Raw genomic sequence first — 11,300 nt, 5'->3', positions numbered from 1 at the left:
TCTTCGTTATTTTAGTTGCCTCATGGACTTGTTTTTACCCTAGTGTTTGCTGAAACTTTGTTCTAAAAAATAGACTCAGACAACTCAGGCATTTAAAGTGCTGGTTGGAAAAGCACTGATTTAACTGGGCAAGACTATGCTCAGTAACTACAAAATTAGACTATATTCCCCAGTGCCTTCTCTTCATCCTTGGAGTAGTCTGACCTTTGGCCAGACATAGCTGTAAGGGCAGATTGCTTAGAGAAGTCAGACTCCAAGCCTGGGTGAAGCGTGCTCTCCAATTTTGTTGCTTCTGTGTTTGAAAGCAGGAAACAAGCATTTCTGAACAAGTAACAAATGTTCCGTCTCAAATTATGAACTAAAAAAAAATTGTTTATTGAGGGCAAGAGGATGCAAGCAATATAAAAATCAAAAGCTTATTTGGCTTTAACTGGCTTTTCTTTCTCTTGTCAAATGGGGGTGGGTTTTGTTTGTACATTTTCTAAGGGTCCCAATCTGCTCATGAAATCCTCATACGGGGGGAGCTGTGGGGCAGAGATTCCGTAAGCGACCCATTGGGAGAGCTCTTTACTGGGGAGGAAGAAGCTGCTCGGCTGCCTACTTCTTTCCCTTCTGCTTCATGTGTACTACAAAATAGTCATTGCATGCAATGGTGAGCCCAGCGATTAGCGAGAAGAAGCTCTGGAAGCCCACTCGGCCATCTCGACACTGGTCCAGGTCTTTCATGATTTTGTCTACGGCCAGAGGGTCTTTTTGATTCTGAAAAAAAGAACAGAGGCAAGAAATGTCAGTAAGTGGTGGCAATGACTAGCTTCGTTGACTTGTACTGCTGACAACCATATATATATATATTATCTTTTAATGATCTGAATTCTTATTTTAGGTCATAAGTGATCTTTGGAGGTTATCTAAATGAATTTTGTTGCCTTTAGTAAACAAGAGCATTTTAGTAAATGGATACTTATTTTAAACTAGGGAAGAGGTTTCCATGGCATTTTTTCATTTAATTATAGGGACCTTAGAAATGGCCTACTCTGTGCCGGACAAGGTACACCCACACCTTCTCATTCCCAATCCACTGCTCTTGCCAGATGGAACCAACACGGCCTTCTGACCTGCCCGGCTTCCAGCTCAACTCCTCCTGAAACCTTCAACATCCCAAGATTCTGCTTAAGAACTACTCAGAACTCCTCGTTTTGTAGTTTAAACTTATATTCTCTTAACAAGCTTTTATTTCTGATAGTGAAATCCTATAAATGTGAAATTCTTAGGAAAAGATTTCACAAGATTATTTAGAGAGTAAGTTTCAGATCACTGACCTGGAGGTTTTAAAAGAGGGGCTAATGATAACCTCCCAGAACTGCATGTGGAGAGTGGCTAATATTTTGCCAGCTTTGGAGACGGGAGGGAAAACCAGCCTAGCAGAGGCACCCATTCCATTCCCCACTTGCTCTGTAGCTGGTGACTGGAAGACACTCTGCAACAATGTTATTTAAAACAAACCAACAAACAAAACCTACGGCCAGCAGAGTGGCACAGGGGAAGTATGCTGGGCCCATTAAAAAAAGGGGGGAGGCTAATGATGTCATGGGGTGTGTTAGGTTTGGATAGTGTAGGTAAATTGCCCTCATTTCTTGGCACGGGCGGGGCAAGCTAGTGGGGCTTCATTTTATATGAGCCATGTAAGTGAGTAAGTCACATTTAGTGAGCCTTCATGTATCAACTGTGAATGGAGGAGGTTGGATTAAAGTGCCTCTATTATTGCTGCCATTCTTAATGAACTGGTAAATCTATGCCATCCGTACTCTCTGCTGGATTCTTTCAAAAGGAGTATGTCTGATGGAGCCATAAACTTCCCATGACTCTCACTGTCTGCTAGGAATGCATGGAACCAAGATGGGCAGGCAAGATCCTTTTTGCTTTTTCTTTCATCTTGCTTCTAAGCTGACTGGCTTGATCACTCCTTTTTGTAGTGACGATAGTGAGACGTGAGAAAGTGTGGCCTCTCCCATCACACTGGGAGGGAAACATGGCCTTTTGGAGGTGTGAAAGGGCTCTGGTGAAGTGTTTATGGATTCCACTGATTGTACGCATGAGAGGGCACTGACACTCAGCGTCTTGGGCGTGCTGGATGCTTACAAATCACACTAAAAAATCCCCTAAGGTAAAGTGGCTGAATTTCTTACAAGGGATGCAAACATCTACCCTAAGCAAACAACTAAAACCTGCTCTGTGTTGTTACCTCTGCTTTTGGTGGGTTTAAGTTAATTCTGACCTCACCCCCAGCTTCCTGGCTGCGGTCAGAGGGAGTAAAATTTGGATGACAGAGGAGTCAACTTTAGAAACAAAATGCTCTGTTAATGCGGCAAGAGTGGGTGTGTCTGGAATTATGACCCCATGCCGGGAATAAATTACACTGCTGTGTTCAGTACTTTGTGCATCCGCCCCTTATGTTTCTCCCACCACAAAGCCTTTAGGGAGGAGGGGTCTGTATCTCATGCGATATTCACCCTGGCTTCTAACTTACGCAACAACATGACTAATCAGTATTTAGTGCACTGAGAATGCCTTTGTTCATGTCATGGGCAGGCTTACAATGAATTTATTTTGTCTTTGCATTTTATGGTTGCCTTGAAAAATCATAGAAAGTGAAAGTGACCTTGGAGGTAATTACATCCAGTCATCTCATTTTACAGAGAAGGGAACTGAGGCCCCACAACCTAAAGCAACCTGCCCAGTAATGACTAACTCCAGGTCTGGGGCTATATCACAGAACTGTACAAAAGCAGTGTCACCGTATATTCTAACTCATTCTGGGATAGCACTGTGGTAACTGCAGCTCTGAAAAGTCTCAGTCAGGCTCTTTAGTTCTGTGTATTTAACTGGCATTGACATGTAAATCATAGAGTACTACAAAGCCCTGTGATTACTGAGTCATGAGTCAGGGGCTTGACTAAGGTGTTATCGCCCAAGCAGATGACAAGAGGCAGGACCCAGCCGTATACCATCATCTCCCTTCACCTTGTAGAGGCTAATGCATTATTCTGTACCTAGCACAGTAAAGGTCCTTTCAAGTGACTCCAGTTGAGGCAAGGAAAGAAAGACTTGCATTTCCATCTGATCTTTTGTCAAGCAATGCCTCACCTTCAATGAAATGCAGTAACCATCTCCTGAAGGCCTGCAACATAAAAGGACGACTGGGCCTTGCAGCCTAAATAAAGACCTGGCTGATATATCTGAGCTGGTGGTAGGGTCCTCTTCCAGGCTTCATGATCCCTCAGTTTGACAAGCATTGAGGTATAAACTCTAGCTGTGATCCTATGTTCTCAAAGCATTTGCAAACATGAAAAGCAATTATTTCTGGAGTGATGTTCAGCTCTCATTCTGTAGATGTTTTGACACCATTTCTTTAGAACCCAATTTTTTTTAAACGCCTTTATCTGGAAAGGTTTAAGAAAGGAGATGCAAGTGGCTGAAAGTGAGTGTGAACAGAATGTGGCTCATCCAGGGCCAGGCTGACGAGCCAGGCAGTCTTGCTAGTGCCTCTGGTGAAAGGCCTTTCCCGCAACTCAGTCCCAATGGACACAAATGATTCTGGATGGACTCTTTCTATCGCACACCTCGAATATGGTCATTTGGGTATTGTCTTATTTTACCTCCCAACTCTAAGCTCCTTGAGGGCAGGGCTATGTCTTCTTTACCTTCCTCTGTAGTATCCTATAAACAGGAGACACTCAATAACGTTCAATAAATGAATGAAAGCACCTTTCTAGTAGTGACCTCCACCAGGAAGGGATGAAAAGAAGGGAAAGGAACCAGGGCCGAGAAGCATTGAATTTCACGTCTGAGTCTTTCAAGACTTACTTCCAAAAATCCAGGGAACTCCTTTTCCATGAGCACTCTCAGGTCCTCCTTTGTTAAGTAGCCTTTATCCCCAGCGAATTTGTGAAACGTGAACATCATCGTTTCCATGGCGTGTTCCATTTGAGATGGCATTTTGGTGAGGTCTGTTGAAACAAATTAAAGGATATAAAGAAACAGAATTTACATTAACTTTAAAGCTACACATTTTGCCAGTCTTTTGAAAATAATTGGAAGGAGGGTAATTAGATCATGCATTTGATTCTTTCCAGCTGCAGAATTCAATGAATCTAAGAATCCATTCGCCTCTGGTTCTGGGCCTCCTGCTGATGGAAACAAACAGGCACTAGAGGAATCAGTGCTCTGAATGAGGAATTTATCTAGCTGCCCACTAATTCCACATAAATCTCCTAGTGAAAAATAAAACCTGTAATCATTTGGAAAAGCAAGATCAGTATCTGTCATTTTAACTGACAAAGCACCTATTGAAAGAACATGCATCTCATCATTTTTCTTGGCGCTGGTAAATGGGCCTCTTAGATATGGTGGAATACCACCCACCCACACAATGAAGCCTGGTGACTACGAAAACTGCAGCCTCCAAGCATAACTGGCTAACCTGGTTCAGTATAATTCTAGGGTTTAGAAATCTGCTTACAGATAGATTTTGTCTGCTGGGTATGGATTGTTTACTAAACCCATGAGCTTGTTAGTGATTGCAACAAAGACGTTTATTTGCATCTTTGGTAGTAAAATGCAGTTGTCCTACCTGAATGCAAGTTACCCACAGCTCCTCATCTAGTTCCTTGAGAAGTAACAGTCTATCCTAACCCCTCTGGGGACCTGATATATTTGGGACGGCATAAGGACAGAAGAGTTCCTGCCAAGTCTGAGGTGCAGAGGGAGAACAAGAGCTTTCTACCAGGAAGAGTTTAAAAGAAAGGAAACTGGTCACAGGATATTCAGACATAACGATCTGGGTGTGTGTCTCATCAAAACCCAGGGCTTAGTACTTGATAGCAGTTCAGTGGATTTTGGCTGAATTGGAAGGAATGCTTCAGCCAGACTAGAGCTGCTTTGGCTAACATCACCTGAAATCACTCCTGGATAGGAAACAGGTGAACTTGAACGGCGAATGTAATATACCATTCTCTAGAACAACAACAAACAAAACACAAGAATGGGTTCTGAGCACAGGTGGAAGGAGAGACTAGCACCTCCCTCTGCTAGAGAGTACGAACGGGAACCTGAGATACACGTGCAGTCTGGTTTCTGCTGCTGACAGGTTTGTTTTCAAAACAGATTCCTCAATGCTATCTTTTACAGAGGAGACGGTGGAGTTGGTAAGCGTGAGGATTGAGCAATTATGCTTAATAGTAAACTCTACCCCTTAACGCCCATAGAAATACAGGAACCAGCATGCCAAAGAATGCGCTACTCTAGAGAGCGCTGTAAACCCAAACCAGACATGATTCATCTGGAAGGCAGTTCTGGAGAGAGCAGCAAATTAGTGCTCAAGGCCCACTGTGAGACGAGTTAGTTCCAGGGGATGCAAACACACCCTTTCCCCTCTCTTCCTAAACCGTCAGGTCTGGCTCACCACCCATATGAGTTCAGACGGCAGTTGGCTTAGATGGAGTCAGCCTTGCCTGGAATGGTTCTGGAAGGCCAGCAACTCAAGAGAATTCAAGTGAGTGTCATCTGTGGGAGAATGGTGTGAGATCCTGCCCCAGTTCTGAAATAACTCAGGAAAGGAGTCAGTCTCCACAGAGGTTTAAAAATACCTGTGCTCAGGCTCTCGGAACAGCAGAGTACTTTGTGACAAATTCCCGAAGTTCCCAGAAAATGAAACTGGCTGTGGGACGCCTGTTTCCCTTTCTTCCTAGGGCAGAGCAGAAGGAAACTGCTCTGCAAAGTCAGAGTAAGGACGCCTCAGATGGGAAACCAGGCTAATTTAGCAACTTCTAAGAAAAACAAGACTGTAAGTCGAGGAAAAGTCTGGCCACCCAGAACATCAACTTCAAGAGAATGAGTCCAGTCTTCCCTTAGTCAGCACCCAGGTCTCAGGTCACTCCAGTCCCAGCCCTTCCTTGTCCATGTTCATTATAACAGCTTTGCTCTCTGAAGCCACATCCCTGCCCCACTGGACCTCTTTCCCCTCCTGTTTTGTTCAGCAAACTGGGTATGAACACAGCAGCCGGCTGACTCTCTGTTTCTCCTATACTTGCAATATGAATGCAGAACAGGCGCTAGCCATGAGATGTTAGGTTGGGAAGGTAAAAATAGCTTTGAAAACCAGATGAGATGCCCATTGTCTCCTCAGTAACCCGGGCCCCAGAGGGCACTGACCAGCACTGCTGGTCAGTGAACTCTGCTTTGAAGGAAGAGCCAGCGCACTGGTTTCACAGTAAGATACGGGGAAAGGAGAAAATGTTAGGTTAGTACTGCTCTCTTGGTAGTGGGTGAATCGTGTAGTTCTTCTGCAAAGACTGGCAGTTGCCCCGCTGAGTCAGTGCTGCCAGCCCTCTCATCTCGGGTGGGGCTGACCGGGGCTGACAGGGGCTGACCGTAGCACTGACAGTTGGTTGCTAAAGCAGCAAGCAGTTCAAGGACTTGAACCTGGAGTCTCCGTCCCCCTACCCTCCCTACATGCTCCACACCAGGATGAGGGTGGGACTCTAGCTTCTGGCTTGGGTACACTTTTCGCTGGACGGCCTGGGGCTAAGAGGCCTCAGTGCCCTCTCTGTGCCCCAGACAACCTCCTACTGCACCTGAAACACTCGATCCATTTGCATATTTGTTTACCCATCTGTCTCTTTACCCGGGAAGAGCTTTGAATTATTCTGTTCTAGCCAAGAAACAATAACTGTTTGCTTTCTAAATGACTGAATGAATGATTCAAACAGGCTTCTTGGCAGGTGTGCTGGGCTGCAAACCTGGTAGCTCAAGCTCAGCAGGACAGGGGAGCAGGGAAGGGCCAGACAGGGGCTGCCTGTGAATGGCACAGTGAGCCCAGAGGAAAGCACCTTCCTCAAGTGCGGGAAAAATATGCGTCCTGCTGAACAGGTCTGGTCAGCCACTGATGTGACTGCTTTCTCTTCTCACTCTGGCGGTTTCTTCCCGCCTGTTTTCGGTGTGCTTTGGTCCATCCCACTTTCTAGCTCAGGCCCTCTCACTCTGAGCTTAATAGGATGTAACCTCATTGTTTACTCATTGTTTAATTAAATCATTATATTTGGATGTCTGTGTATCTCCTGTTTGCCTCAGTAGCAGGTCTCAAGAGTGGAGGCTCAGAAGTCCATAGTCTATCTCCGTGTAGTTTTCTCTACAGAAGAGAATTCTGGACTCTACAGATGCAGCCACAGTGGTTACATGTTCATATCTCCTACCCTTTTCATGTCTTGGTCATGCATCAGAGACACCTCATAGTGCTTGCCTGTGGGAGTTCGCCAGGTAGGGGCGTACTGTCTAATGAAGGGTCATAGTATTGTGTTTGTGTCTTCCCCACTAGATTGCGGGCTCCTAGAGCAGGGTTCCTGTAGTTCGACCATGTCCTATTAGAGCCTGCTTAAGAATCAGTTAAGAATGGAATTGATAATAATGTCAATTTTGATCCTCCTAGGTGCAGCAGGGAAGCAGGAGGCCTCCTTACAAAAGTGCCTGCTCCTGAGCAATCCCAAATGTTTGCTCTGGACCCATGCCCAGGTCTAGGCAGTAATTTTAAAAAGGACTCTGCTAAAGGGCAAGAGGTTTGATTTACTTTGCTCCTCCATCCCGCAGGTTTTTACAGCCCACCCAGAGAATAATGGCCAGGTGTCAGTAAAAACAAACATCTGTTATTAAAAAGTATTTGAGGTTTCCTTCCTTTTGCTTCAGAGATTTTGAAAAAAAAATTTTTTTTTTTGAAAATTAAACCCAGAAGGCATTCTTGGACTTCATGCCCAAAGGCAATTAAGAAAAAAATGACTTGAGGCAATGGATCTGGGTGCAGGCTGTCTCTCCCATGTTTAACCAAACCTAAAAAAAAAAGTGGGCAACAAAGGGAAAGTTCTAAGTGCAATTCAATAGGGGAAAAGATGCAGAAGCCTTCTGTACTCCACAGTGTACGTCTCCCCTTCCTTGAAGAAGGGTCAGGCATCAGCCCGAAGTAGCAGACAACAGCCATCGTGACAACTGCTATTATGTTCATTGGTGGGTTGGGTGGTAGTTATTTAGTGAAGGGCTAGGAAGTGCTGAATATTGTTAAAAATAAGTCAATTTATTCTTTTTAGCTTTTGATGTGACATTCCTAAATTGTTGAGTTCCCAGAAATAATCCTAACTAAAACTTCCTTCAGTTCAGCTTTCCTAGCACTCTGAGTGCTAATTTATACATTATAACCCTGAAAGGATTCCACTGTTTTCCCCAACTTTAATAGACTGGACTGTAGCCAAGGGCATACCAAATGGGTAGTGGTCTAAAAAAGTCAGTTTCACAACGGTCAGTGGAAAGCAGAGAGGCACCCAGTCTCAGCTCCACCCAGGCCCGATTTCACAGGGGCTGCTGCTTAAGAGGCTGGCTGGAAGCCAGACATGGGAGGAAAAGGGCCCATCCGATGTGGTGTGCAGGAAACATCAGGCAAGAGAATCCATCACCTAGAAATCAGAGGCCTTTGTGCCCAGTGGACTCTCATAAAATGTGAGGTACTAAAATAAACTCCAAATGGTGTATCAAGTACCATGACGGAGGTAGGTTTGGGCTGTCCAGGAAGGTATATAGCATTTAGAAGAGATGGTTAAACAGAAATTGGGCAGGAATCTGTGGGGGCAGGGCTGATGAAATTTCAAATGAGTTATATGAACTAATTCCTGCCCTAACCCCTGGCATTATCTTTTGCAATTTGCTGAAATACATTGGAAGCAAAGATCACAGATAGGGTGTTTCCAGAGCCTGGCCTCACCTGAAGCACAGGATATACAAATCCACTGCTGCAGGTTCAAAGTCAAGCTGCAGGGGCTAGAGGGGCAGGTATCTGCAGCAACTGTAAACCTCTTAACAGGAAAAGCTACCTTCCCAGCAAAGCTGAGGCAACCTGCCAGCAGGCCTAAGGCAGATAAGCCAGCAGTAGTGTCAAGATGGCCTTGCCAATCTAATTGCTACCTTCACCCACAGTTCAGTCAAGAAACCTTCTCCAATGGATCTGCCTTTTGACCCAGCAATTCCACTGCCAGGATTATATCCTAAGCACCAATCCAAAAGAACCCATGCACCCCAGTGTTCATAGCAGCACAATTTACAATAGTCAAGTGTTGGAAGCAACCAAGTGCCCAGCAGTAAATGGATGGATCAAAAAATGATGGTACATTTACACAATGGAATTCTATGCAGCAGAAAGAAAGAAGGAGCTCCTACACTTTGCAACAGCATGGATGGAACTGGAAAGCATTATGCTGAGTGAAATAAGCCAGGCAGTGAAAGCCAAACACCACATGATCTCACCTTTAACAGGAAGCTAAACAACAAAACAAACAAGCAAGCAAGCAAAATATAACCAAAGACACTGAAATAGAGAACAGGCTGACAGTGACCAGAAGGAAGAGGGGAGGGAATTTCAGGGGAAATAGGGGAGGGATTTAGAAGAACATATATAAAGGATACATGGACAACAACTGAGAAGGGTGGAAATGGGAGGGAGGGGGAGCACGGGGGTGGGATGGGATGGGAGTAATAGAAAACTGTTCTTGAACAACAATGAAAATAAATAAATTTAAAAAAAGAAAAAGAAACCTTCTCCCTTTAAGATTGCCGGCCAGTCCTAGTGTGACTCACTTCCTCTTGGAAAATGCCTTCTAAGATGGCACAGTTCCCCTTCCCCTTCAGGGAGTGTTCAGTCTAAACCACCTGCAGAGAATAGCCAGAACCATCAGAGCCACACCCACATGGTCTCACAGCTGAGTCACAGCCCTCCACTAGGAGAATCCCAGTGCCCTTTGTGTTAACCACGCCCTGCAGAATGTTCCCAGCTCCCCACAGAGGGAAGGGCTGTGGGTGGGCTTATGTGTTGCAGAGTCTTGGCCAAAGCTGTGCAGGGCCTGGCCGCTAGCCCTCTGCATTCCTCACTACCCCCAGCCAACATGGCAGAGTCCTGGTTTCAGATAGGTGGAGCCCAGCCGAGGCGGGAGAGTGCAGTACCCAGGGCTGGAGGAAGCGCCATTCCTTTGGCCAAGTTCTAGTGTGGGGAGGTACCCAGCACATCTCTGTCTCACTGCACTGGGCCGGACTTATCTGGGTTAGAAGGTCCTTCTTCAAGCCTGCTCTCCCCCTATTTCTTTTTAGTTCTACTTGCTTAATTACAGTAGCAAGAGGGGAACCCTTTCAGTAGAGAAATCACTTAATATAATAGTCCCCCCTCCCCTCCCCCCTGCAAAACTGCTTTATCAAGAAATCAAATAGACCTGCCTCCCTCAACGGTAAGAACTTTCTGGTCTAGCAGACAAACAACAGGAAACCTAACCTGAAGCATGTGGGCCAGGAACTGAGGAGTGCCCTTTAGGAAGGGTGTCAGCCAGTCACCAACACGCCCAGCCCTCCGCGGCCGACTCCAACCCTGACCCCTGACCGAGCCTGCTCTGGCCATCCAGCTGGAAGGAGGCTACGAACAGCTGGACAGAGGTCTGCATGCAGCTGGAACTCACAAAGAAACGTGCCGTCAGGACAGGGGGCCAGAGCGGGGGTTCGCATAGCAGGGGAGACTAGTCGAAAAGTAGGCAAGTGTGAGTAAAGAAAGAAACAGAAAGGGAGGAGATACCAGACCCCGGGGCACCAACCCCTAAGTCCTGTAATAAAGGACAAGAGCCCCCTCCTCGGGTCTGCGAGGAAGGGGGAGGGGTCGCGCCAGGACGCTGCCTGCCCGCTGGGTGTGGCCAGAAAACGGATACCCCAAACCCCAGTGCTGGGACGCCCCGTGAAGCCTGGAGGGTGGGCCGGAGGTGATAAAGGGGTTTCCCCGGCTCGGAGTCCGGAGCAGGGGGAAGCCGAGAGCGGCTCGGGGAACTCACCTTGGCCCGAGGCGCGTCAGGATCGCTAGGCTGGCTGGGACGTGCGGCCAGTGAGCGGAGCGCTGCTTGCTGGGCGCCTTAGTAGGTGGGGGTGGGGGGAGGCAGGAGGAGCCTGGGAGGGTGTCGGGCCCCAGCTCACCCCACCCCTTCTCCTCCCGCCTCTTCCTGCTCTCCCCACCCCACCCCACCCCAGGCGGGGCTCACACCCTACTCGCCCCGAGGGCGCGGAGGGACTTCACCCCTGGTCTCTACCCGCTCCCAGTGACATGATTATCGTAACTTCTCATCCTACACGAACGCTTGTGAACATTTAAGGACATACCCACCCTTGGCCATGCCTTTCCTCTCGGGTTTGGTTTTAGAGAGTGAGTTAGTGAGGAAATCAAAGAATCCAGCGGTTCT

General features: G+C 46.6%; 1 protein-coding gene and 1 non-coding gene across 2 annotated transcripts; one reads left to right on the top strand and one right to left on the bottom strand.

Annotated features, from left to right (window-relative positions):
• Positions 1 to 500: 500 nt before the first annotated feature.
• S100A10 (S100 calcium binding protein A10) lies at positions 501 to 11,007 on the bottom strand. The gene is made up of 3 exons (XM_037060345.1): positions 10,899 to 11,007; positions 3,865 to 4,007; positions 501 to 759 (listed from the first exon to the last, which is right to left on the bottom strand). Exons 2-3 carry the CDS (start codon positions 3,994 to 3,996, stop codon positions 598 to 600), a joined length of 294 nt encoding a protein of 97 aa, XP_036916240.1. The 5' UTR covers positions 3,997 to 4,007; positions 10,899 to 11,007; the 3' UTR covers positions 501 to 597.
• Positions 1,349 to 1,488, top strand: LOC118996825 (small nucleolar RNA SNORA7). Its single transcript, XR_005068561.1, has one exon. It is a non-coding gene; the product is annotated as a small nucleolar RNA SNORA7 (small nucleolar RNA).
• Positions 11,008 to 11,300: the final 293 nt, after the last annotated feature.

Source organism: Sturnira hondurensis, unplaced genomic scaffold, assembly GCF_014824575.4.
Source record: "Sturnira hondurensis isolate 20B ecotype Veracruz unplaced genomic scaffold, ASM1482457v3 Scaffold0011744, whole genome shotgun sequence".
Taxonomy (NCBI): domain Eukaryota; kingdom Metazoa; phylum Chordata; class Mammalia; order Chiroptera; family Phyllostomidae; genus Sturnira; species Sturnira hondurensis.
Note: the sequence above shows the minus strand (reverse complement) of the source record. Positions and strands in the feature narration are given on the sequence as shown.